The 26,962-nt window shown below is 42.1% G+C and overlaps 3 protein-coding genes and 2 long non-coding RNA genes across 7 annotated transcripts; 2 read left to right on the forward strand and 3 right to left on the reverse strand.

Annotated features, from left to right (window-relative positions):
* Positions 1-734: 734 nt before the first annotated feature.
* On the reverse strand, positions 735-1,241 carry LOC138131451 (uncharacterized). The gene is made up of 2 exons (XR_011159816.1): positions 1,108-1,241; positions 735-1,044 (listed from the first exon to the last, which is right to left on the reverse strand). It is a non-coding gene; the product is annotated as an uncharacterized lncRNA (long non-coding RNA).
* Positions 1,242-1,381: 140 nt separating this feature from the next.
* On the forward strand, positions 1,382-6,337 carry LOC138131446 (probable citrate synthase 2, mitochondrial). 2 transcript variants are annotated; one of them, XM_069048457.1, is made up of 7 exons: positions 1,382-1,543; positions 4,060-4,221; positions 4,276-4,473; positions 4,522-4,710; positions 4,763-4,962; positions 5,016-5,352; positions 5,484-6,337. In XM_069048457.1, the coding sequence occupies exons 1-7, from the start codon at positions 1,499-1,501 to the stop codon at positions 5,751-5,753; spliced, it is 1,401 nt and encodes a 466-aa protein (XP_068904558.1). In that variant the 5' UTR covers positions 1,382-1,498; the 3' UTR covers positions 5,754-6,337. The 2 variants fall into 2 exon arrangements, with proteins under 2 accessions (XP_068904558.1, XP_068904559.1); XM_069048458.1 differs by lacking the exon at positions 1,382-1,543 and adding an exon at positions 2,819-2,841.
* Positions 6,081-15,386, reverse strand: LOC138131448 (FAD-dependent oxidoreductase domain-containing protein 1-like). Of its 2 annotated transcripts, none has more exons than XM_069048462.1 (6): positions 15,272-15,386; positions 7,333-7,601; positions 7,100-7,286; positions 6,909-7,048; positions 6,614-6,854; positions 6,081-6,566 (listed from the first exon to the last, which is right to left on the reverse strand). In XM_069048462.1, exons 2-6 carry the CDS (start codon positions 7,527-7,529, stop codon positions 6,312-6,314), a joined length of 1,020 nt encoding a protein of 339 aa, XP_068904563.1. In that variant the 5' UTR covers positions 7,530-7,601; positions 15,272-15,386; the 3' UTR covers positions 6,081-6,311. The 2 variants fall into 2 exon arrangements, with proteins under 2 accessions (XP_068904563.1, XP_068904562.1); XM_069048461.1 differs by lacking the exon at positions 15,272-15,386 and adding an exon at positions 7,651-7,946.
* Positions 8,722-12,729, forward strand: LOC138131443 (endothelin-converting enzyme 2-like). The gene is made up of 8 exons (XM_069048453.1): positions 8,722-8,934; positions 8,982-10,470; positions 10,518-10,978; positions 11,026-11,243; positions 11,289-11,747; positions 11,794-11,858; positions 11,908-12,303; positions 12,361-12,729. The coding sequence occupies exons 1-8, from the start codon at positions 8,755-8,757 to the stop codon at positions 12,576-12,578; spliced, it is 3,486 nt and encodes a 1,161-aa protein (XP_068904554.1). The 5' UTR covers positions 8,722-8,754; the 3' UTR covers positions 12,579-12,729.
* A 7,153-nt stretch (positions 15,387-22,539) lies between the features above and the next one.
* LOC138132172 (uncharacterized) lies at positions 22,540-24,101 on the reverse strand. The gene is made up of 2 exons (XR_011160007.1): positions 24,012-24,101; positions 22,540-22,903 (listed from the first exon to the last, which is right to left on the reverse strand). It is a non-coding gene; the product is annotated as an uncharacterized lncRNA (long non-coding RNA).
* Between the last annotated feature and the right edge of the window lie 2,861 nt (positions 24,102-26,962).

The raw sequence follows: 26,962 nt of genomic DNA on the forward strand, positions 1-26,962 counted from the left end.
TAAAGTTAACATCGAAAATGAGTGTTCTGAAAGATGTCACCATTAAATCCAAAAACCAGAAAGAAGTCGAGGTATGGATAGCCATACTCAAAACTGGAGTGTGTTTTAATTCCGAAGACGATTACCATGATGGTTTTTATTATAAAACCGATATTGTCATAAATCAGGTTTATGAAGACATATTACAAGTGTGTCTCCGTGGAAGAAGGGATGTTGTGTTGAGGTTTGGCTCCAAAAATTCAAGAGATGTTTTTAACAAGGCGGTTGTTGGGTAAGAAAAATGTCTACTATTTAATTTTATAACAGTTATAAGCTGTTTAACAAACCACAAGGAAAAAAATATTTATTAAATAAAATAGATGTGAATGTAAAGTAGCATTATAACTAGTATTAAAAATAACATCTTGCGTTTGTATATTCCACACAATACAATACACACTGAATTTTTTTTTGCAGCTACACAATGGGGATCGAAGCACCGTGCCCATCACCAGCTTCTTCAGGGACACCATTTCCCCTGAAGAGCAGCATCCCATCAAGTTATTCACAGTCATTAAGTTCAGAATAACAACTATATTGTAATTTCACATAAATATTTAAACAAAGTTTATTTGAATTTTATTATTATAGAGGAATCACAAAAAAAAACAAGGCAAAAAGGCGAATTTTAAGTATTTATACACATGTTGTGTAAATAAGTGTTATCTTAACTGTTTCTAAGGAAAAAAACACAATTTACTTCAAAGGATTTATTTCTACTTTTTCTCATTCCAGATATTTCAGAAAATTCAGCGTTACTTATCACTCGCATTATAGACCAGTCTACACAAAATAACAAAGAAAACACTCAACTTCGTTCCGATAACCCAAAGTTACGAAAGCCTGGAGATTATAGCAGAAAATACTTGGAAAACTGTTATCGTCCATTCATTTAATATTTAAAAAATAATAAGATATTCGCAACGGTTCTTGATGCCTATCTTTTTTGCTTCAGTGAAACACGATAAACTATAAATAATTTTAGGTTTTTAGGTTCATCGACAACTGTCAAAGCAAGTAGAAAATCAAAAAACTCTCATCTCCACTTTTACAACGAACGGAGTATACCTGACTACATAACCACAAATGCATAATTGCTATCAAAAACTTATTAGAACTTCTGAAGTTCTGCTTTTTTTTTGTACCACTGAAAAACACAAGCACTTGCTATTTTTGCTTTTATTACTTTTTCCACTAATGCGTGCGTTAAACCGTGTATGTTGTGTTGCCTATCTCCGGGGGAAGCGCATTCTCCGCCGCCTCTTGAACTTTGCAAGGTCCCCCTCGGACGAAATCCCCCGTCCTTGGCCACCTAGTGCGCATGTCAACGGCACACGTACAGAATTGTTCGTTTTTTGGTGCGATCACTGGGCCGACGCCGCTGCCGGTGACATAAGCACGTTCTGTCGAGTGTGTTAAATACAAGTTCGTTGAGAAAACACGGTGAAAATCGCTCAGAATGGCACTGTTTCGTGTTACAGCCGGGAAGCTGGCAGAGGGTCAGGTGAGTGTGTCACGACCCGATTTGGTCATTTTGTGTTATCATCGTCGGTTTACTTATCGACGCCTCCGAAATTTACAGTTACGACTGGCAAAACGTACGATACATTTTAAAATGTGGGCCGCTTTATTGCATTACGACCGCCGTAAATAACCCGCTTGAACTGCCGTCAACACCGGGATGACATTGTCTTGTGATGCTCCCGTACTTATGACCCCCAGGACTCGACAGCAACTTGCTGTTTCAATTTCCGCTCGAGCTTTCCCCCACATCCAGAATCGATTCCTCGTATTTGCATTCCAGAACGACATCACCGTAGTTTGTCCTTTTTGTCATCTTTTCCCGCAGATCGTTACGTAAGAAGATAAAAGTAAGTCGCCGTATTAAGGTTAATACCTTGCCTTTATTAAAACCGGCACTCGGTGATCAACACTACTATAAACGACTTAATTCCACCCAAGTACAGAGAATGGGTCAGATTTGGGTACTTTTCCACAAAAAAAAAATTGTTTGTGTAGACCGTGAAGGACCAGAAAATTTTATTGGATAATCGGTTTCTCGGACACGAGACCTAGCATGACAATAATTTTTGCTCGTTCAATTGAAATCCGAGTTTTAAGGTCAACTTCCAACATCATCGCACGTCATTACAATAGTTTACCTTGCTTACAGTGTACAATTTACCATAAAGCGCGGTTTTCCCGCGCGTGTACCGGGGCCTTCTCAACCAGGTGATTTTGACACGTCAACGCCTACTTCTCGGGAAATATCTCACGTGGTACACCTAAAAACGTCAAACTCTGCTTTTGCTCTAGATTCCACAAGCCAGTTTCCAGTTTTTACTCTCAAGCAATCAATACCACCACGACTCCACACATTACCATATGTTTCATTAAAAACTAATGACACGCCAGGTCACATTTTAAATTAATCACCACAAACCCAATTACTGTATTGTTAAGCCACGAAAAACCTATAAATGTGTGCTTATCGGCGCCGTCCGCATGGTCAATTTGACACGTGACAGCCGGTCGAGCCAAGAAGTACGTTCCGCGCGTCGTGGAATACAGATTCTAGGTCTCTGGAATTGTCCCGATTCACAAAAGAGACAGGAGACAGTATCAGTGGAAGTGAGTCACGTCACGCTTATCTCCATCGAAAGTGACGTAGGTGTTGAAGTGCAAAGGATACTCGACGGTTTTACAAAACGCGAGCTGTGACGTGAGAGTGGTGCTTGTAACGAGAAATGGATTTCCCTTGATCGAGTGTGATTAGCGCCACCCACCAGAATTTTCCAAATGGTCGGTGCAACAGGTTATTCGATGTTTTTCCTAGTTCAAGGTTGATTATGGTTGTTTATCGCTGGTATTAAAAAGGAAATTGATAATATCGAGAAATAATTAATTGCAAATAAATCGACAGTGATCCACTCGAATTAGACTTATCTCGATCGTCCAAAGACCACCGCATAATTAATTGGCAAACAGCAAGTGTCAAGTCGATCGCAAGTCTTTTTTTTTCGGTTCACGTCCTGCAAACAAACAGATTTGTGTCCTTGCCAAGTTGAACGTATTTTCGAGTGTTTTAGGTGCGATATTTATAACAACAATCTTATTTTCGCACTCGGTCGAAAACAAACAATATTTTGTCTTGATCTTGCGAACAAACACCGAATCGAAGACTTTACTGCCGTGAGGTAGGTCAGTCCGATTTTATGTTATTTGTGTTTGTTTTGTTAAGTTTGTTCGGTCGAGTGTTGGTACAAGACGCTGTAAAGTGATCACGTTGACGGCACACTTAGATAATCGCCTCTTATCGTAGCCGTGCAGCTACTTTTAACATTCCCGAAATGGGCTCAAGATCATGCCATTTGTAACCTTTAAGAGTTCGAATTGACTTTGCTGCTTTGGGAGTCATTGTTTTGAGTTAGGGGTTCAATCTGTCGACGATAGTGAGCGTTATCTTCACGTGAATTGTTCAAAAAATCAGAGGGCGGTCACTTGATCGATCGAGACCTGTTTTGCTTCCACCGCAACTGAAATATTTATTTTTACGCGGTTTATCTAGCCACTGGTGCTCGACTCAAAGGTCCGTGCGTCCGTAACCTGCGTCCGTTCTATTTTCAAACTTCGATATTGTTTACAGCGGTTTTCGATCCTCGATCTAAATGTGTTCGACGTTGGTTAACAACAACGCCAATTTCGACGGACCAACGTTCCAAGACGATCCGACTATCGGTGGAATGCCTGCCGCCGATAAACCCACTTTATAGAGTGTCTGACTCTTATCTAAAAACAATGAACCACTCGATGCCAATTAAGTTTTCTATTCCCCTCGTTATTCCACTGTTTATCGTTTTTATTTTAGTAGCGCTCTATTACGTTTCTTATCTCGAGTATCTACCGACGTAGGTAATACCGTAACCGCTGCAGCGATCCGGATAATCCGCTGTTCCGGACGGTTACCAAACAAAACACACCTCCACACTTGACTCACATGATTTTACTTTCGTTTTTCAGAAAGTCTTTCCTCAGGTATCCGTAATTTTAAGGCAACTCAGTGATGCTTCGACCGATCTCAAGGCGGTTCTCGCCGCCAAAGTCCCCAAAGAACAAGAGCGCGTCAAGAATTTCCGCAAGAACTACGGAAATCAGAAAGTTGGAGAAGTTACCGTCGACATGGTACGCAGTTGGACTCCATCCCGCTCGCACTCTTCTACTGTTTGTCTTTTGTAGATGTACGGAGGCATGAGAGGCATCAAGGGCCTCGTTTGCGAAACTTCGGTGCTGGATCCGGACGAAGGAATCCGTTTTCGGGGACTGTCGATACCAGAATGCCAAAAAGTACTCCCCAAAGCGCCGGGTGGTAGCGAACCTCTCCCAGAAGGTCTCTTCTGGTTGCTCATCACCGGGGACGTACCTACCGAAGCTCAGGTACGTTTACGTCAAATCTGGGGATTTTGTTTGACACGGTAGTTGCAGGTCAGGGCTGTGTCTAAAGAGTGGGCGGAACGTGCAGAATTACCCGCACATGTGGTCACCCTCTTAAATAATCTCCCGTCGAATGTACACCCCATGTCGCAATTGTCTGCGGCCATCACAGTTTTGAACAGCGAGAGTAGATTCGCCAAAGCTTACTCCAGCGGCGTGCACAAGTCGAAATATTGGGAGGTGAGTGTCGTCACGTTGGCATCACTGTTTGGCGCTAACATTCAAATTGTAGTACGTCTACGAGGACTCGATGGATTTGATCGCGAAGTTACCGGTGGTGGCGGCCACCATTTATCGAAACACTTTCAAGGACGGTTCAGGGATCGGTGCCATTGACACTTCAAAGGATTGGAGTTACAATTTCACTCAGATGTTGGGTTACGATAACCCCGAATTTATCGAACTCATGAGATTATATTTAACCATTCACAGGTAAACCTCGAGTGATCTTTGGACCGGAAGGTTGACTCCGTTTTGTGTTGCAGTGATCACGAAGGAGGCAACGTGTCCGCCCACACTGTACATTTGGTGGGGTCCGCTTTGAGCGACCCCTACCTGTCGTTCGCAGCGGGCCTGAACGGTCTAGCGGGGCCCCTTCACGGTCTCGCCAACCAGGAGGTACTTATGTGGTTGCAGAAGCTGCGCCAGCAAGTCGGCGACAAAGCCACCGAACAAGAACTCAAAGATTTTATCTGGAAAACACTCAAATCTGGTCAAGTCGTACCTGGTTACGGGCACGCCGTGTTGAGGAAGACGGACCCGAGATACACGTGCCAAAGGGACTTCGCCTTGAAGCACTTGCCCAACGACCCACTCTTCCAGGTAAGGAGGGGCTTCGCCCCAACACCACAAGCACCGACATGAAACACATCGCACCGATTCGAATTTTTCAATTTTTGACATTTGACGTGAAAATCACCAGATTTGTTACTACCAACCTGATTTGTTTGCAGTTGGTATCGAACGTCTTCAAGGTGGTGCCCCCAATCTTGCTGGAACTGGGCAAGGTGAAGAACCCGTGGCCTAACGTGGACGCCCACTCCGGTGTTCTTCTGCAGTATTACGGACTGAAAGAGATGAACTATTACACTGTTCTCTTCGGCGTGTCCCGTGCGCTGGGTGTCTTGGCGTCGCTCGTCTGGGACCGCGCCCTGGGCTTACCCATCGAGAGGCCCAAATCCCTGTCGACCGACGGCCTCATGAAGTCTTTGAAAGCCGCATAAATTATTACACCACACACCCAACACTGTACTTACAAATTTACTTAAATAGTACAAGGCGCAAGTGTTCATTTTTATCAAGTCGAGGCGTCCGGTACAGTTTTGGGTTGTTTTTCGATCGTTACTAGTGGATGCTTATCGAAATTGTTATCACCGTTCCGGTTACCTCCTTGTAGTAGAATTTTTTAAATTTATTCCCAACAACCAGTGCCATACTGGTAGCTTTTTATGAATTGTTCGTTGTTGATTTTTAACAAGTCATATTATTTATTTTATTTATAGTGTAAGCAGCTACACGTGGTGGATTTGTCACGTTGTAAAGTAGGAAACTTGTAGCGCAGATATTTATTTCGATAGCCTTCTTTTAGGCGACCACGAATACTGTACAGTTTTATTGTAATTTCTAGGCGCACTGTTGTAAACAATCAACAAATAAGACAATATACACTCATATCATCGCCATTCTATGTCTTATTTACTGTTTTGTTCACTTCACATTACATAACCTCAAAATTTGGTGTACAAATATTCAGTCATCATAGTTTTATAATAATTCGATACTTAATAAATTCCAATTTCATACAGTGGTTTGTGTGTGATCAGTCTGTCAAATCCCATTCTCGTGAGGTCGATGGTCTTGAAGGCCCCATCTACGATGAGTTCCGCGATGGCCAACCCCGCCGCCGGGGACTGCTGAATTCCGTGACCGCTAAAACCTGTGGCAAAGTACAAATTCGAGTGACCGGGATGGGGCCCTATCACACCATTCGCGTCGAAACAATTGTACTCGTAAAAGCCTCCCCACGCGCTTTTCACCTAAAATCAACTCATTTCCATCTGTTGAGACTGTTTCCGACACAAACCTTCACACTCTGGAATGCTGGGATGCGGTGGGCCAAGAGAGGCCACACTCGATTGTCGAAAAAGTCGAAATCTACGTCCAGATTGTTCGTTTCTGGTTCTTCTTCAGGTTTCGGCGACAGCCCCCCAATGTACGAACCTCCATCCCTCCTAAAGTACACTCCAGTGTAGTCTATCATGAGCGGCGAGTTAATTTCAGGGGGGTTATCTCCCTGGCTGTCAAATCTGTACACGTAGCGCTTCCTGCAACGACAACACACTAAATCAGTCTCTGGTCAACAGAATTTACTCTCACACCTTTTCTCGACTGGCAGAGGCGTCGACAAATCATCGCTCCCAATTCTCGCCAATTTCGCTATCTTGCCAGATTCGGCCCCTGCTGTTATCACACAATGCTCAAAAGAAATCGTTTTTTGTTCGTTATTTGGCAGTTTAACCTGCAAAGAACCAGTTTTTTGACGCAAACTTATCAGACAAATTTAGTGTACCACAACTCCTCGCAGCTCGCCGTTGGCCCCAAAGACAAAGTCCACAGCTTCACCCTGGATAAATTCGGCCCCCTTGCTGCTAGCCCCGCTTCTTAACAGCGACAGCAGCCCCCACGGGTCAAACCAGCCCTCGTTTTCGCCACCGCAGCAGCCCAGCTCGATGTCGTCCACATTGAGCCAAGCAAACCTGTCGCTCTTTTCAGTTAAAAGTCACAACTTCCTACCACGACTACCTCTTTTTGAGCTGTTGTTTTGTGAACAGGCGGTTGGTCGCCCCCAGTTGTTGCTGGAGTTTGAAATTGTTGCTCAACCGTTGCGCTCCGTTTTCGCTTGCCAGAATTAAGTAACCGTTTGGCATGAAGGAAATGTCAGCTTCCGGTCCAAATTTGGATTTGATATTTTTGATAAAACTGGCACCAAAGAGTGACATTTGAATGTTTTCGGGGACGGAAAATTGCTGGCGGATTCCACCGACTGACAGAGAAGTCGAACAGCAGGAGTACTGCAAAGGATACAATTAAAAAGAGTTGAAGAGACTTGGGAGTTGGTACTGTTGGGTCTTTCTCGATGACCACGACTCTCAAGTCTTTCTTGCTTCCAACTGTTTTGTCCTTGAGCCAGTAGGCAACGGAAGCGCCCATGGCTCCACCGCCGATGACCACAACATCGCTCGAGTAATTCCGCTTTAATAAATTTATCGTTTGATTTCTTACGCAACTTTTATCTCGGTTTTCACAATTTTTTAATATTCTAGGATAACTACGCCATAACTTAACAACCTGCCGCGTCAACATCTTTATTAGTTTTAACTTAACTAGCTATTACAAAGATATCTAGAAACAATATGGCGATAACTTAATAATCTTATCTCTAATGCTCTTCTCTTGTACGAGAATTTTTATCACTATTATTAGAGAGTTTTCGCGTTACGTTCCGTTAAAATAACCGGTACGCTATTCGCGAGCAATTACCGTAATCGCTTAATAGGTATTATAAATACGTACGGTAGCCGACAAAAAAAGTTAGCCATCATTTAAATGTCAGTGTCATTAAACCATTAATTACACATTTGCATTATGACGTAACAGAAAAGTGATGGCTAGTTTTTATCGCCGGCCACTGTACTGTCGCGAGCAATAAATTTTGGTCATCAATGTCATTTCAAAATTTGATTAGATTGTCACAAATTTAAAAATTTTCCCAGCCTGATTATACCCATGTCAACAAAGTGTCAAAAAATGAGCAAAAAATGACAATTAATGTCATACAACATGATGAAAAGTTATGACATTTACGACTGTTTTACAATGGAGCATTTGGAATTGCGTCAAAGAATGACCTTGACGATCAAAATTTATTGCTCGCGACTGTACGTTCTCTTGCGCAAAATATCTATTTTTAAATTCAGTTGTTATTTTACATAAGCAAAATATTTCTTTATAGAACAAGATTTTTTTATTCTTTCTACGGAAGAAGCTTTCTTTAAAAATAAATCACACATTAGAGACATGCAAATGCAAGTTCCTCAAGATGGAACAGAATTTGCGGTTGATAACGCACCGGTGGTTGGTTCGGATAAGGCGATTTCCTTCCTACTTGATTAGAAAAGCTTGTTACTACCCAGATTAGACCATTTCAGTTCCAATCTGTCCAAAATGACGAAAGGTTCTTACGCCGTCGGTGAAGACAACAGTAGACCCACAAGGAAAGACACTTCTTACAGATCGTTTATTTGCGCTCTGCTCGTCTTTCTGGTCATCTGTTTGATCATCTTACTCGCATCCATCAGTTGGGGTGGTAAAGATCAGCCTAAAACTCACCATGGCAGCAGAAAGGTATATTTTAGTTATTGGTGAGGCTTCCAGTTCAATGGTTTGTTTAGGAGGATGACCGAGCAGAAGTTTTGGGAAGGAAAGGAATGAAGTCGAACGAAACGCACGAAAAGATAGTTGCGGAGGCGACGACGTTGCTGAATAAGTTGACAAGTGCTGTTTTTAAAGAAGAGGAAAGAGAATCGACTAGACCGTTAAAGGCTGAGACTACGACAAGTCGAGATCTTGACAGAAGGACTACGTATAAGATAGAAGTGGTGACTGCTGTAGCTAAAGAAAAACAGTTGACTACGACGAGTAAAGAGAAGAGTGAATTTGTGACAGAAAAAGTTAAAGAAGTTGCGAATACGACGAATAGGGAAGAGGACAAAGATGTAAAGCAGGAATTAGATGAATTTGTAACAACGAGCAAAATTGATGTATCGACACAAGGAGAGAAAATAGTCGCGACTGTAAATATCAAGGATGAGGTGAGTAGGACAGAGAAGATCGTGACAACTACAGAAATCGAAGAGAAGGAATTTGCAAGGAAGACAACAGGAAAAATAATTACACAGATCCAAGAAGGAGAAAATGCTACGGAAAGAGGAAGAGTAATGACAACAACAGAGATCGAAGAGAATGAAGAAAAAATAATTACACAGATCCAAGACAGAGAAAATGCTACGCAAAGAGGAAGAGTAATGACAACAACAGAGATCGAAGAGGAGACAGAAAAAATAATTACACAGATCCAAGACAGAGAAAATGCTACGCAAAGAGGAAGAGTAGTGACAACAACAGAGATCGAAGAGAATGAATTATCAACGAAGACAGAAAAGATAATTACACAGATCCAAGATAGAGAAAATACTACGCAAAGAGGAACAGTAATGACAACAACAGAGATCGAAGAGAAGACAGAAAAAATAATTACACAAGACAGAGAAAATGCTACGCAAAGAGGAAGAGTAATGGTAATAACAGAGACCGAAGAAACGGAATCTACGAGTATAGAAGACAGAGAATCTGTTACCAAAAGAGGAGAAATAATGACAACTACAGAAGAGGAAGGAGAGGTATTTACACGAACAGCGGAGAGAGAATCTACTGTTGAAGCAAGAATAGTCGAAGAACCTACAAAATCGTCAACAAGGAGTGTGAACATTCTGACCACTGAGAAGCTACTATCATCAACGACCGACGTGTCCTTGATGGAATCCGACGGATTCACCGAGTCTATCGCCTTGAGGATGGTCTCTCCTTTAACGAAAAAATCCAACCCTGTGTGCGAGTCCGCAATCTGCAAAACAGCAGCGTCGCGCATTTTGAGCACGATGAACCATTCCGCAACTCCTTGCGAAGACTTCTACGAATTCGCATGCGGACGGGTCTACCAAACTGACGAAGATTCGACCGAAGCCAACGATGCAAAAGTGCTAGCCCAGCTAGACGTCGTCAATAATTCATCGGCCAAGTACGAGAGAGATTTCAAGCGATTCTATCAGAGTTGTGTCCAACACGAGAATTATTTCAACTATCGCAAGCGGATGGACAGAGGTAAGAGAGTGAGTAGACTGTGATAAGTAGTCACAGTGTGTTTTCAGTTGAGGAGTTTTTGCAAGAAGTCGGACAGTTCCAGTTAGACAACACAAGTTTGTCTGTACCGTTGACAGATCTGGTTGGTGATCTGCTTCTGAGGCAGTCCATGCCGCTCTTTGACGTGGGGCTAGATGTGGACAAGCAATCGTCGAACCTGATCCTACAGTTGACTCTCCCGCACAAGAGTTTTCTGCGGACAGGTGTGGACAACTGGTCGGGGTTGTCGCTGCTGAAGAGTCGATGCCTCCGCAAGCAGAAGTCACAAACTCGCGGCTCCCACATCTCGCTCTCTCAAATCTACGAATCGTTCCAGAGCTGCCAACACGACTACAGCGGTTATTTGGATTCTATCGAGGCAGTAATCCGAGAACTGCGAGCTTTCTCGACGCTTTCCCCCGACAGTTTGCTCGCCACAACCAAAAATATACGTTTTAGTATTGAGTATGACGTCCTCAACAATCTCGACGTGAGTCTGTGACGAGTTTGTGCCCGTCGAGTAAATGATTGTTTCAGGCGCTACCACCATCAGTCGAGATTTTGACCAACTTCATCAACAAAAACTACGACATGCGGAAAATTTCCGACCTGCAATTGCACTATCCGATCTTTGACTGGAAGAGTCTTTTCGAAAGGTTGACAGGTCGCGAGGTTGCGGAGAGCACGATGGTGCAAGTGTACTTCGGGAAATATTTTCACTCGATGTTCACTTCACTTGCTAAAACGACCAAAAGGTGAAGTTTTTTTTCTGTGTGACCTTCACTGATGGTGTTTTTCAGTGTGTTGCACAACGCGTTCTTGTCCATTCATGCGTACGATTTGTTTATCAATACTGTCATCCCGAAGCACAAGTCCAATCGGGAGCAGTTTTGCACTGACTTGTCGAAGAAGCTCCTCCCAGATGTGTGGTCGAGTTTTGTCCAGTCAACGGTCACAGCCAGGGAGCAACAAGAACAAAACAAAAGAGCGACGGATCTGTTTGATTCGTTGAAAAAGAATTTCTGTCACAGTCTGTTGGAAGCAGAGTGGATCGACGACAACACCAAGACTTCAGTTGTGAAGAAGTGTAACAGTCTGGACTTGATCTTCTTCACTCCACTTGAAGAATCCGTCTTGTTGAAGAATTACGAAGAACTAAACCTTACCGAAGACTACCAAACCAACTTGATCAACATAATGTCAAATTTTAAACGCAACATCTACTCGACTCAAGGGACTCAGATCTCTGGTGACAAAATGTAAGAGTGCCACATCTCAATTCTTTGTTTTAATCATCTCTTGCAGATTCTCTTACTTTTTGGACCCTTTGGGCAGCGAGCCCATGACATTCTACACGAAACCGTCGATCGGTGAGTCTTCACCGTTCCAACAAATCTCATCTGAAAAATTCCATTTTAGCCGTGCCTTTGGGTCTCATGGAAAGAGCTCCAACAGGTCTTCCGAAGTACTTGATCCTGACGCGAGCTGGTTTGGCACTGGCGCGCCAGATGGCTCGTCACTTTGATCCAACTGGAATGACCTTCGGAATTAAGTTGGCGTCGACGTCCAAGTCGACTTATGCTGCTCTGGTGGAGACCATGACTACCATGATGGACTCGACTCCGCGGATTTTGCAAGGGAAGAACATCAGCTTTAGTCTGAACGGGACTCTCTCCATCAACGAAAGAATAGTGGACAACACCGCTTTCAGATTGATTTTTGATTCGTTCGGTGTGTCTGAAGACAAAGACATCTTGCCGTGGATATCTGCGCAGTATTCGAGGGAAAAAGTGTTTTTCATAGCCACGGCTCAAGGTATTTTCAACATTTCTTCTTTCTGTTTTTATTCGGGGTGAAAATATTGTTTTTTAGAATTGTGCAAGAAAACAACCATTTTGGAGTTTATGTTGCAAGTGTTTGAGAAGCCGGGTTTGCCGGTGGCGTTACGAGTTGAAAACATGATGCGCAACTCCGAAGACTTTTCCAAGAAGTTTTCGTGCGCGGAAGGCGCAGGAATGAACCTGTTTCCAGAAAAACTACAATTTCCCTATCTGACTCCGATTGAAGATGAATATGAATATAATGGATAAGTAATTTCGACAAAAATGATGTGACCTTTTAGAAAAGATTTCCGTTTACGGAAAAATACAACAATTTAAAAAAAGGGGTTAGTTTTGATTTTGTAGTGTTCTCACATGTTAATAAATTATTTAGGAATTACAAATAAATCGAATAAATGAAGTAGCGTTTGGATTTTCCTCTCCAAGACTTTTCTTGATTCCTTTCTCACGAAATAAAACTACATTAAGACCTTTTTAGTTCTCAAATAAAAGAAAATCTGAAGAAAACAAACTCGCTTACGTGATTATCAAGTTTTTTAATAAAAACAATTAAGAAATGCTTGCAGGTTAGACAACCAACGTTACACCAGATTACATTTCTTTCGTTAAATTCTACCGCCACCTCCTAGATGACGCCATGGTATAAGTCTCGTTTCCTCTTCGTTATAATTTGGGTTGTTTTTCGTTTACTCCATTCTCGGATAAACTTATAGATTCGAAATAATTTATAGTTGTAATTTCATTAAAAAATGCTTTCATTACATAATAAAATGGAATCGGTACTTTATACTAAAAAAAAAATACATTGCGTGCGTTACATTTGATTTCAGTCATGTTTTTCAGCGAAGATTTTGTTTTATTTAATTCAGCTGACTGGAATCTTTCACCGTGGATGTGTAAAATCCTCCAAACAATTTCTTGCAATCTCACGAGAACGTTCGTTTGAAAGCGAGGTGAAGAAGAATCTGCTGAGATCAGCGATGCAGATATGTTATCAACGTGGCTGAAAACGATAATAATTTATCTGTCAACTGTTTGAAGCGTTTTGAAAGTACTATTTTCGTAGTATTTCGTTGAACAGTCTTGTAACGGCAGTTACAACATATCATTTGAAAATTATAAAAGTGAGGAATGAATTTATCGATGCCTCCGCTACAAAACGTGAGGTGTTATAATGAGTCGCGGATGCATTTGTGCTATCTGCATTCTTGTTTCCTATTAAAATGCGCAAATTCATGTTCGCACATAAATTTCAGTGTTCGGATCTTGTAAATCTTTCAGCACAACCACTCCACTTATTTGGACCGATCGAATCCATAATTTGAAAACTGAAAACCTCCAGTCTGGGCTGAACGAATTGTCTGGACAAATTAATGGCACTCGTGCAGCGAAATGCTCTTTAAAATCAATGAAAATTAAACGACACTTATGTCTTTGGCAATTTCTGTATTTCCCGCCTGTTATCAGCAAATAGACGATTCAAATTTGTGATAAGGAGAAAACTGTACACGACTCGAGCTGAAACTTTTCATTTTGTGGAGATCGTTCCTGGTGCAGTTCCATATTTGATGCAGCTTGATAATTTATGTGCAACAAAAAAATTCATACATTTTAATAAGGTCCCGCCGTTCGGCAAATAAATCCGGTTTAAGTAAGACGTTGAATTTTTGCGGCGGCTTCGCCCCCGCGATTCGGGGTGGATGTTGACACATTAAGCCGACAAGTGTTGAGATTAAGTTGCGGTAAGTGATTAATAGTGGTACAGCCTCTGTATAAACCCCAGTTAATTAATATCCCATCAGTTGCGGGCCCCGCCACCATCGATATCTGTATATTGCTATGTTTGCCGATGAATTATTCATAAAGGAACGCCACCGCGAATTTAAATCTCAAGATGCGTGCTCGAGATACTCTCTCACCCCCTTCGCTAACGCCAAAATGACGTGGTACAAATTATAGTGCCATTCTTTCGGCTGCGGTTTCCGCTTCGACAGAATCTTATGAAAATCGCTGTGCACCCTCCGCACCGAACAGCCACAATCAGTGTTTATAACTTCATAAAACACAAGACGCGCTAGAGGTCGGCCTGATTGGAACTGCCTCGGTTGATTGAGAAGGTGAACTCAGTCATTCATAGCGGGGCTCGCCGCTAGGGTGAGGGAGCACAACTAGGGGTGCAATCTCGACAGATCGCTGCTTTTAAACGGTTACTTTCAGTAATTGAAAATCAATTCCTCACTGCAAATGTTTGCACCTTCCTGTCCGACGAGATCGTCTCCCAATATAAACTTTTTCTATTCACAATTTTCATTCGTGTTTTGGCTATTTTTATGACAAATCTCCCGAAGTCAACTTGACCTGACCTGACCTGACTCATGCAAAAATGTACCAGCTGAAGCTCTGCCTGAACCCAACCTCGTTATTTGCGTCACACTTATTAATTATTATATAACAAAACCCCACTGAAATTCCAGCTGAATGGTAAATCGAATTAACTTGAACTTAGTGAACTTATGTCCTCACTCAAAGATTTATGCATTTGGCATCTGAAAAAACGTTTCTTCACATTTTTCTTCTTTCCATTTTTTCTATAATGATCTATCAACAAACACGAAGATAATTAATTTTAAATTGTTCAACGTAGTTCTCAGGCAAAAATGCAAGAAGCGTAACCTAACCTCACTTTGTCCATTGATTTATAGTTATTGCACATTTCCTATACCCAAAACCAGAAGAAATTATTGTGAAATGACAAATTCGAAATTCTAAAAGGTTTAGCTTGACTTGACCTAACTTTATTGCCAGCAAGCAGGAAATTATGCTTTTAGCATTTGAAAAGGAACTTAACCTCACTTTTTCTCGTTATTATTAGTGATGACTATTATGAATTATTATGTAATAAGCACGGAATCCGAAATTGTTAAATATTTGTTTGACATTACCTGCAATCCTGCAATAAATCTACAGTCTTCACACAAACATCACCTATCCGTTTAGCAACTGAAACTGAACCTAACCTCACTTTTTTCATTATGTTATCATGTTCACATCAAGAATAATTACAATAAAATAATACATTTTAGCTTTTTAGCTTCACCTGAATTGGTCTTATGCCCCTTACACGAAATTTTATCCACTCGAATGAAACCAATTTCACGTAACCTCACTTTTTTCGGTACAATTGTCGGTCACCAACATCTGTAAGTCTCTAAAAAGTAACAGTTTTTTGGGTTTTTATAATAATGAAAATAATCGTCAAAAATTGTTGCGATACATTTGCATTTTGCAGAGTGTGATTTTTATTTAAAAAATAATCGAGGTTATGTTATTCGTTAAAAAATGAAAAATTATGATTCAGCCGAAACAGTGAAACGTTAAGCACACATGTAAAGATTAATTTAAAACATTATGTTATGAAAATGCACAAAGAATAAATTAAAATTATAAATTTGAAAAATTCACACAAGATAATTGAAAAAATTAGTGATTTTTGCATTTTCATTTTGGTAATTGCAAATGTCAAACGTCATGGGTCGAAATTTTGAAACGTTAAGAGGTGTATTATCAAATTTCGCTTGATTATCACGAGTGAATTAAGTGTTGCATATTCTCGTTTTTACATTTCTGTTTTAGGAGTACTCATGCTGTCATTAAAATGTGTGGAGCGTTTATCTTCCAGGACCCCAGGCTGAAATTTGATCTCGAGATCACCATATCACGTCCGAAAAAGGTAAATTGATGGTGAATTTTGACGGACACCCTCGGGCTCGTTTAACCCCGTACGTCGTGGGCGGCCGTTTAGCGCAGTTTGTTCAAAGAAAGCGAAGGAATTATTTCAATGTGGACAGAAGAGAAAAAGAGCGGCCTTTTATAGATTTCTAAAATATGCTGCGTCGGCAGTTTCATCCAGGGTCCGGCAGCCCTTTTAGTAGGCTACGGTCGTCTATAAAGGTCGAACACAGCCGATATCGGATGAGTTCAAACAACCCCGTCGATAAGTAAAGTGCCCCTGTATTGCGGTTACGCCGGCGATGTGTGCCCGGGCCCCTCATTAATATGCATAAATTGACATTGTACTACATCCTGTATTAATTCAAAAATCTCTTGAATGTTAATATGTTGACACGCGCTTCCAACTCCCCCGACCCCCCTATTTGAACATGGAAATGACGGTGGGATGTGAACCCGTCATGTTTGTACTGCTTTTGTGGCTGACCAGAATTTCATTTGAAGATTACGTCCCGTATTTATGACGTTTGTTCTCAACTCTGCGTGCCGCGATAATGCGAATTTTATGTTTTTAATTACGACGGAAGTGGACCACTGGTTTATGAGCTTGCACAGCTTATTTGTATTGTCCGGCAAACAGCACCGCTCTTTCGTTTTTACGGCCGATAAATCAGAAAAAAATATACACATCGATTTGCGACGGGTAGAAAGTAAAAATCTCGTCCAAAGCAGCGGGGGTTCGTTCAGGTTGCATAATAATTTCTGGCGGATGCGCCGGGTCACTCGAAATTTCCGTTCTCAGCAAACGCGGATTTATCGGTGTAAAATCGGCCATAACTGCCTCTATTTCCGGCGTTCGCTTTAACAACGTCGTTAACGCCCGCATGGCAAATAAGCAAAGTGCGAACACGATCGACGCGGGGCTGAAATAATGCCACATGCAGGTCTGGCCGTTAAAATTGCAAGTCGGACCCGGAACAGCGCCCCATTAAGTCGAGCCAGGGCGCAAATCCTACAGAGTTTTGCACAAGACGGTCGGCCGATAGGACCTATAAAACTAGACAACCCACAAACAAACAAACAACAAGATAGCGCCCTGCACTAACTCAACCGGCTGTCGATCAGGCCCCGATAAGCCGAAAATTGCACGACCGCCGCCCCCGTTCGATTTTCCGCGGGCTCGCCCCATCATCCCGCTCTAATAGCGGCTGCGGTTGCTAATGACAGTATTGTCGAGTCTTGGGCCTGAAAATGCGCCGCCGATGGACACCCATTGCCCATCCAGACGTAATTAATACGCCGCTGATATCGGCTCGCCCATAAATCAGATGCAATTTGGGAGCACCGAAGCGGAACACCACAATTACACTGCCGAGATTTATTAGTAATAACTTATAGGAGCGCGGATGTGTAGGAGCGGTACGCCGCCACCAACAACCGCCGTCATAATTAAAACAGGAGCGCCGCCGCTATCCCACTTCTGAACTTGCCGACTGATTAATGAGACCCCGGCTGATGCACGTCGGATTCTGCTGACTCAGGTGAAGAGTGGCAGACCGAAACCGCCAACCGACGATTTAAACGTCACTCTTGCCGCGCTTCTTCGGGGACTCATCGACGTTCATGACTCAGGTGTTTAGCACATCTCACTGACACATCGACCAACGGAAAAACATAAATAAAACGATCACGAATTTTTTCTTCCGCAATTTACGACCAACAAGAAATATCACGACTCCGGCGCATCCACCAATTGGTCTTCTCTTCGAAAGTACAAATCTAAAGAATTAATTCTTATTGGAAATTGACGCAACATTATCATCATCTAGAGTTAAACCTTGATTTAAGCGACAAGTTTACAAAATAAATATCAGGTGTTTTTTAAAATTTCACCTCAAATTTGGCGTTAATGAGTCGATTGTGAACGCACCACTCGTCAGTCTGCAGAGTAAAAATACCACGCCCTTCTAGATACATAAGAGACGAGTCTCTTATGAGTCTAGGAGGCCGTGAAAAATACATACAACGCAAAAAGTGAGGTTAGCTTTAAATAAATACATGATCCGTGATTTCTAATCCGTGGTGCGTTCACAATCGACTCTTCAATGCCTACTTTGAGGTGAAATTTAAAAAAAACACAATATTTGTGTTCTTCCTTAAGTAAATCTTATTTTAAGGAAATCGTGCTGGAATAGGTCTACAAAAAATTTATATTGGAATAGAATTGTTTGTAAATGATTGAACTTTGAACGTGGATTGGCACTTCCGAATCCGTTGCACTCTTGCAGACATCCTAATCTGAAACGAACCGTTTCATTAACTGCGTCTGGAGCGTGTCCTTATCCAGGTGTTTATTGAAGGAGCTTCCCGGCGCATCCGCCATTTCCGCGGTAACTTTATCGCCGCCGGTAAACCCGAACCGCCCCCGCGAGTCGCTTTAAAATTGCGTTCGCTTAACCGCAACGACTTAATAATTTGACTATTTAGGAGTCATCCGGTGCAACCCTAGGAATGTAGCTGTTACAACGTTACAAATCCTGGGAGCGTTCGTCTCCCTCTCTCGAATTGCAACCGTCTCTATTCTCCCGGTCGTAATCACTGCAACGCAGAACTTAATATAAAGCTATTACTATTCTATTGCGAGCTTTCAGTTCTACTAAGCTGCCAGCTTTTTAAATACTTTCCAGCCAAGATAGGGCCCATAATTTGGAAGATTTCAGCCGGAACGACGAGACGAAATTAAAAAGTTATTTCTGAGGACGACGAGGATTATAATAACGTGGTGCACTACACGGGGGGGCGGTCCCCGCTCGAGTGGAGAGTTTGCGGCGGCGGTTTTTCCGTCTCGGGATGAGACGGGGTTTGTTCGCGTCTCTCGTGACATCTTTCAATTAAATCAGTTAGGTTCTCGAGGAGGCGAGTGCGTCCTTCTCCGCAATATATAAAACTATAAATCGTTTAGGTGCAGTCCGGGGCCATCCCGGTCCCTTTTACTGGCATATTTATGAAGTACGAGAGGGAGAAAGGGCCGGGGCTGAAACCGAAGAGGCAATACGGATTGACCGACAATATACATATCGAACACATGTCAGTGAAATAAATAATGCCAATATAACGAATGCTGCAGAGGCAGCAAGTTCGGCAGAAGGCACGTTCCACGCACACCTCCAGACGTGAGGCGGCGGCCGCTGAATATTAAAAAGCCGCGTTATTTCCGCACAGTTTCGCAAAAAGGCGAATTAGGCTGATCAGGAGCGAGAGCACAAACAGGAGCATAACTCACTGCGACGGACCGTCCCGCCGAACTAATAAGTACGGGATGACCGCCCCCGTCCGGCATCATATTTAATTTGTCCCGGACGCGGCGGATTATAAATATTCGATTCATACAAATCCGGAGTTCGGAATCCTCCTTGATCGAATATCCCGTCCGGGATTATATCTTAACTGATACTTTGTTTAATCTAATCCGGTCGGGAGCGGAACGCACAACCGGATCCACTTCAAAGCTTACGAATATGAGCGCAATCAGAATCAAATGTGGGTTCGTTCCGGTAAATAGGCAGAACCGGGGGATTCCACATTTCGATACTGTCCCAATCGATATCTACTCCCAATCGAGACCTAACCGTTGCGATTCTTGTCACAAACAACCGGACAGCCTAGAAACTGCACCCGACGATGATTGCCGCTATTATGCCAAGTGCGTGTCCTGAAAATGCACCGGAGGAGATCCGATCGGAGAAACACACACGAGAACTGATTAGATGAAACAGTTTCACTTTCACCATCGGATATTCGATCAGACGATTTTATTTCGAAGAAGAATCAAACACTTTTACATTTTTCAAAACAATCAGAGCAATCTGAAAAAGCTGGAGCGACTTACCAATTATTATGCATTGTGAAAATCTAATTATCATCAGAATTATAATTAGATGAATCATTTAATTATAATTAAGTGACACCTTTAATCATAATTAGGTGAATCCTTTAATTATAATTAGATCAATGCTTAATTATAACATCTTATGACGTTACTGCAGAATATCACAGAGGCATGTAAATTGCCTCCGTAAATTTTTCCTCGGTTTTAATTTATACGTTTATTGTTGTGAAAATAAGCACGAGTCGCAGACGTGTGCAAAAAAAATTCAGAAATAATTCATGGATTAGGGAAATTATAACTGATTATTTCCTTCATATGTTTAGCAACCAATTGCGTGACAAATATTGACCAATCAAAACGAGAAAACAAAAAATAACCCGATCAAATTTCTCTAAAATGCACACTGTGCAATAATCGGATAAAAAATGTCGGTACCTGATTTTTTTTTTAAATAAATTATTTTGAATAAAAAGGATTGGAAATAATGCGTTTGTTTTCATTCTATTCAGGAAATAATCAGCCGTATACCCCTCGTGCAAAATTTTAATATCGGCAAATTTTTTGCTAATAACTCAAACATTCATAAATTATTCGGTCAGAAGACCAATTATTATCAAATAAAAGCCCTCGACTTCGTCTCGTGCTCTTATTTGATAATAATTGGTCTTCTAACCTCATTTATGGATGTTTCCGTTCATTAGCAAAAAATTTTCCGATAAAAAATTTTGCACTTGGGATATAATATGTGATAATTATTTTTGCTTATAAAATAGGTATGAATATTATTTATTTAATTAATTTAGTTTTTTTTTAATTTGTAGAGAACTTTACTCCATTATGTACTTTTTGTGTTTGTACTATGGCGGACAATAAATTTAGGCCGGCAAATTTCTGACATTTCAAAAAAGTCAATGCAAGCGACCATTTATTGTCATTATGACTGATGTGTCAGTTTGTCAAACTGAAGGTTTTCAAGCTGTTTGGCGTTTCCTTCGCCTTTTTCGTAACTTACAGATCATGACGCACTAGCATAACTGATTTGTAGTAGCACTTCTCTCTGGTGCACGCTTCTTTTCCCAATTTTAATTTTGATTATCGCTGTCACGATGACAAGAATGACAAAAATCGAAAATTGGGTTAGTTGAACATAATGCCAGCTTCACATTTTGATGTCAACTCAATGACAGGCCGGCCTAAATTTATTGTCCGCCATAGTACTACTGTACCTTCAAATAAGTTCGAAATTAGAGTAGGCTATGGTTTATATCGCGGATTCAAATGAAATCCTGAGCTGAGTAGGCGTTGGAAAAATTAAACCGTTTAGAACAGTGTAAAGTTTGAATTTCCCGCCGATTGACACGAATGACACTTGTTTATGTTTAATCGGGACATAATTAAACATGTTTGTTTTCAGCAAAGGGTGTCCTCAAATATTTGCTTCGAGAATAGGAATCGTTACGTTATTCTATTTTTAATGTAAAACATTGCAAAAAAAGAAAAAGAGTAAGATATTTTTGGATTTAAATTTTAGGTTAGTTGTCAACATGTTTCAATTAATTTATGCTTTAAAAAAGCACAATAATTGACGGTTTCCAACGCGTTCTCAGCCCAGGATTTCTTTTGGACGCGCGATATATTTTGTCTATTAACGATTGGTAATAGACGTTTAAACACTGCTGTGCCTTTAAAAATGACATGTATGTTACCAACTTCACAATAAAATCAAAGCCTACTCTAATTCCGAATTTATTTGAAGGCACGGTATGTCCCTTATGATAAGTTGTATCATCGTCATATTCATTCGATTATTAAAGTGGTGATGGTAAGAAGTTCAGCAAAGTACAGTTTTCTCCCTGTTTGCTGTTTGAACAACTTTTACCATACTCTGAAGTTTCCTTAGAAGTACCTACAAAATGTCATATTTTTGTAATCAATTTTGCATATCAGTTTTATTATATCGATGCTTCTTATTGTTTGATTATTGACCAATTTTAACTATTCCTCTGGACTGTGTTCAGGTCTTCACCTCAATTTTAGTGTTGATTTTTACATCTACTCCGAAATCCGCTTCGAACGTACGAAACGGCCGTAATACTTGTCCGCGGTGCGCTCGCCGATATTTCAACTTTCCGAAAGCCATCGGTACGAAATAAACGAATCCGCATCTCCACTAAACTGTCCATAAAACAACCAATATCAATTCTGCAAATTCCCGATCTCGGATTTGAATAACGTCAAATTTCCCCCAACGACCGGGGAACCGTCCGCGTTTTTTGTTCTATTTAAATTCGGCCAGAACGAGGTGAAGTTCGGCTTGATACAAGGATAATGCGCTGCGGAGGAATATATTTTTTTATCGGACAAGTATCTAACGAGGGTGGTTGGTTGTGTTCAGCCGTTCACGGGGTCAGATCTTTGATACGTCACGTTCGCCCCGGCCCTCTCGAACATCTCCCGATCACCTCGATATTGACACGACGGCTAACAAGCACTGAATCCTTCCACCGGGAAGCCGTGCGGTCGTCCAAATAACAAGGCCGCAAACAAAGGCTGCGAAGAGTTATTAAAGCAAAAACAAAAGGCTCACACATAAAAGAGACAAAATGTTTCAGTTTCCTATTATATTACACCCTGAGTCTTCTTAACCCTCATCGTCTTCTTTTTCTTCTTCTTCCTTTGACATTTTTATTCACTTCGAAATAATAATAATAATAATAATGGACTGGACAATAGACACTCGACATTGGACTATGGACTCGTGACACTGGACAATGGACAAGATTAAGAAATCACGACAAATAAAGAAAGGGAATACATCATTATTAGGTATTATTTTTATCTCAGTAGTTTTTCTTTGTTGTAGACTACTGGAGATTTGCTGCTGCTGCTTGGTGTGGATTTGTGGGTTTCGCGTGTGCTAGATCGTGGTGGAGCGAGAGCGGTGCGGAATCAATTCCTGGAACAACCGGGTGTTAATTAGTCCTGTCCAGCGAATGGTGCGGTCATTAGTGGTGGAAGTGCGTGTCCTGGGGGAGCAGTCGTCGTGCGTCTGGAGGCTTCGGCGACGCTATCGTCACACATAAAGTCAAGCCGTCGTGATTGGATTACATTTAGAGGGTAATCCCGTTGACGAGCGCCGAGGGAGTCCGGTTCTCTCCCGACTTTAATGACCCCTCGCGACAAATCGAGCGCTTAACCTCGCTCCCCCGGGGCCCTTCCCGATCCACCGGAAGCCAGACATATTTTAGCACGTATGATCGGCCTTCGACTCCGGTCCTGATTTACGACCGCCTCCTCTTTATGGCCCAGTTTGTTCCGGTCGTTATTATATTAGAGCTGGATGCCGTAGTTTATCTGACACCCTTTACGAGGCCTGACAGTTATGCGGGGGCGCTTTGTGGAGATGCTCGAGGCCCGCGTGGTTAAGTGGCGCTCTCGGCCGCTTTGTTCGGGCACGAGCTCCTTGGTATTCCGGTGGACGGCGGAGACCCGGAGCGGTCGCCCGGAAATGGCATTACCGGAGCGGGTGCATGACGCGAATTCCGGACGGCGGTAATTAGCGCCCTTTAAAAAGTCGATTTTTTCGGTGGGAGGCGGCGGACGGCGGCCTAATCGAATTAGCGGTAATCGGCGGCGGCCGTTTCCGCCCCATAAAGAGCGATCATCGCGCACTTAACGACACGTAATCAGCGCGACAAAGCGTCACGTTATTTACCGGCGGTGATAAATGCACCCCACGGTCCGACACCATTATTTCTGGAGCGCGCCGCCACCCGACCACGCTTTATCTGGACCCGACCATTAGGACCGCCGCCGAAGGTAACTTCATTACGACCGCATCCACCGACACCCCACGCCGACGTTCGCTCAATTAGCCGGGAAAAGAAGCGATCGAAGGCGTCGTTAGCGGTCAAAGCGACACCGCAAACGTCACATGCAGCAACGCATCGCCCAAGCCCGGGGGCGGCGCTCCTCACCAGAATCATAACCCAACAAATTACCTCAACGCAACGCTCACATCAAAAATAATAAAATAACAAATTGATCAACGAAAATAGTCTTACCTAACGTTATCGTTTAGAAAGATAATCTAACGGAGAACATTTTTTTTCAAGAAGATTTTATTCGGTTTGTCAACAACGTCTTGGCAACCGTTGTTATAACCACAAACATGCACCTAGCAACCGTTGCCATGCGCAGCTCTGTACACAAATGCTTTCTAAACTGTTACAATTTTCAAATTTGCTCCTACAGGAACTGATAAAAAATAAAAATGGCACTTGTTTGATAATTCCTTAGATATAAGAATAATGATTGTGAAAGAAATAAACACTTGTGTCAAAGAAATTATTGATAAAATCTATGAAGGTCAAATTAAAAAGAAAAAGTTCAAATCTCTTGAAACTACTTTGTAATAATTAATTATCATCATTAAGACTGTTATTATTACTCAATTGCAGTAATAATTGCTAGTTAGATTTCCTGTATCATAAAACGCAGCTAGGAATATAACAAAAAAATGTACTATCAAAGATGCTGTGTCTTTACTGCCTTTTATGGTTTTGATCGTTTTAATTCGGCGGTAAATTTAAAATGGTGACGGCAGGAGCGGGGTTTGCTTTTAACGGTGTGCTGGAGCCCCATTTTGCTGCAACGTCCTCGCCTTAATAACCGGAGCTGAGCTAGGTGTCTCCAGATGATTTGGGAGGGAGTCGGGGGACGCTTCCGTCCGAACGAGTCGCGAAACTACCTCGACGCCGAGTTCTTAGTGCTTTATGGAGGCCCCGTAATAATCAATACGCCATAGGATTTCGGATCTGGCACAATAAGGAACAAATAGAGCGTAGGAGACTCAATAAAACAAATCCCATCTGCGGGGGAACAGAAGTGGGATATAGAGAAAGCGCGGTATCAGAAGGGGGACGGACGTAAGAACGTGGACATCACTTCCAGTCGTATAATAAATGTCCAAAAACGCAAATGCCGAGTAACATTTGCCAGTAACGGCGTCTAAGGCGAGCCTTTTATTATTATGCGGAAACAGTAAAAAAGCAGATGACGACCCCGCACGGTCAGTTTTATGGATTTTGCACGCATCTAATTACAAAACCGGGGGTCTACGAGCTGATTATTGGTCAGGGGCGGCCGGCACGTGATAACTTCGGAGGGTGGACAAGATGACATGTCGGAGTGCTGGCACAGAAATGCGATCAGATTGTCATGTGGCGTTGTGCAATTATGCGTATTGTTGGTTGCATAATCGATAAAAATTAAAACCGAAAAAATGCAATATCGTTGGTTGCAAGGAAAAAGCAATGACTCTTCGATTGGTTGTGGCTTTTTCCGTTTGAAAAAGATTATTGGGTGGTTTTGTATGTGTTTCGGAATGGTGCGTATTAGCGGAGCAATCTGGGTAACTGCGGTGGGGTAGGTCGTCGGGGGCCAGCGTCGGTGTCCCCGCTCCTGGGAGTCCTATTTGGCGAATCGTTTTTGTTAAATTGGCGCCGTGTCCGCCCCCTCCCAAACGTCGTCCAACATTTTTAAGGCCGCACTTATCTGGAATCAAAGACAATTTATGCGTGCGTCCCCTTGTCCGGTGCAGCTGCGTCTTTTTTATTATGATACCGGGAGGCGGCAGTAAAGGAGCACGCCGGAGCAGGGGTCGTCGGGCATCTAATTACGATAGTTGGCGGCCCATCGGCTGATTATGGCCGGGACTATCGATGACGCTCCCGTCGTCCGCATATTGTGTATTCCGCCTCCGAGGGTCCGAATGGCCGGAGTCGATCTGCTTTATCGCCGTACGCTAGGAGGTAGCTCCGCACTATTTATTGACTGCTACTGGACATCGCCCATAAAATATATCGGATCCGGTCCGTCCGGACCAGGGCAGAGGACATTACGTCCGCCGTCGTAAAAAGTTAGCGTCGCACCGAGCCATGCGTCATTATGGCACACACCAGATACAAACAGCTTCTTATCTGGCGAGGAGACACAATAGCCGTTCCGGGAATGTCGACGACGTTGTCGCCCGCCATGAGACCTACGTGATGTTTACGGATCCAGGGACAGGTATTTTCCAAAATCCACGAGGAATCGAAAGGAGGACTCTCCACTTTTTATTTGTTTGCGGCAAGAAGACGTTGTTTTGACAACTAACTTTGTTATAAATAATAAGTCGACGATTTGGTAATAGTCGAAGGTTATCCACCTTGTGCACAAGCACAGTTTCAGTGGCGTAACATTATTACGGCGGAAATAAAGTTGTGGAGTGCCGACAGATAAGCTACGGAAGGGGTAGAAGAGAAGTGAAGCTCGGAGTTTTACGTGTTTCACAGTAAATGTGAGACAGTTTTCGTACTTCTCAAGTCGGAGTGTTAAAATCTGGTGAAGAATTCAATTTGTATCTCGCTGAAATGAAAAATTATTATGAATGGACATTATTTTAAAATTATGTTTCTTGAGCAAAAACTGAGCCAAAATTCATCACATTAATAATTATAATAGGGAAAATATAACCTGTCGGCGTGGCAGCTCTGTATGTCAAAATGTCAGTAACATTTGTTATTTCATCAAAATCTGCAAAACATTGGGTCAGCCGAAAAGTCTAATACGGTAGGTATTTTACAGCGCTCCAACTAAACAGGCACTCGGCTTCACCTCGTGTCTGAAATCTAGTTTTCGGGGTATAAAATACCCCTACCGTATTCTAATGTAAATAACTATTTCAATAATATCAGTCTTGAAGAACACTAGACAAAAAAATGCACAAAGGGCACAAAAGGCATTCGAAGGAAATATTTCTACATTTAGGCCAAGCCATGACATACAAAGAATAGTACATATATTAAAATATAAGTTGCAGAAGGAATCTATTCAAGCACGAATTTGAAGGAACAAATGAGTGCTTGAAGGACCTTCTTCAACGAATCTTTTATACTATTTTTTCTATTTTGCCGCTTTATACCATTTTATAAATAAAAAAATAAAAATTTTAAATGTAGGGAATTTTGCG

Source organism: Tenebrio molitor, chromosome 5 (genome assembly GCF_963966145.1).
Source record: "Tenebrio molitor chromosome 5, icTenMoli1.1, whole genome shotgun sequence".
Lineage (NCBI taxonomy): Eukaryota > Metazoa > Arthropoda > Insecta > Coleoptera > Tenebrionidae > Tenebrio > Tenebrio molitor.

Bases quoted from the DNA above. Each gene is read 5' to 3' on its own strand.
- LOC138131448 (XM_069048461.1), bottom strand. From the start codon at position 7,893: ATGTTGACGCGGCAGGTTGTTAAGTTATGGCGTAGTTATCCTAGAATA. The intron at 7,287-7,332 runs GTAGTCGTGGTA...AAAGAGCGACAG, and splicing joins AAACAACAGCTCAAAAAGAG to GTTTGCTTGGCTCAATGTGG. The intron at 6,567-6,613 runs GTTTGTGTCGGA...AGTTGATTTTAG, and splicing joins CAGCATTCCAGAGTGTGAAG to GTGAAAAGCGCGTGGGGAGG.
- LOC138131446 (XM_069048457.1), top strand. From the start codon at position 1,499: ATGGCACTGTTTCGTGTTACAGCCGGGAAGCTGGCAGAGGGTCAG. The intron at 1,544-4,059 runs GTGAGTGTGTCA...TTCGTTTTTCAG, and splicing joins GGAAGCTGGCAGAGGGTCAG to AAAGTCTTTCCTCAGGTATC. The intron at 4,222-4,275 runs GTACGCAGTTGG...TGTCTTTTGTAG, and splicing joins GAGAAGTTACCGTCGACATG to ATGTACGGAGGCATGAGAGG.
- LOC138131443 (XM_069048453.1), top strand. From the start codon at position 8,755: ATGACGAAAGGTTCTTACGCCGTCGGTGAAGACAACAGTAGACCCACA. The intron at 10,471-10,517 runs GTAAGAGAGTGA...GTGTGTTTTCAG, and splicing joins TCGCAAGCGGATGGACAGAG to TTGAGGAGTTTTTGCAAGAA. The intron at 11,748-11,793 runs GTAAGAGTGCCA...CATCTCTTGCAG, and splicing joins CAGATCTCTGGTGACAAAAT to ATTCTCTTACTTTTTGGACC.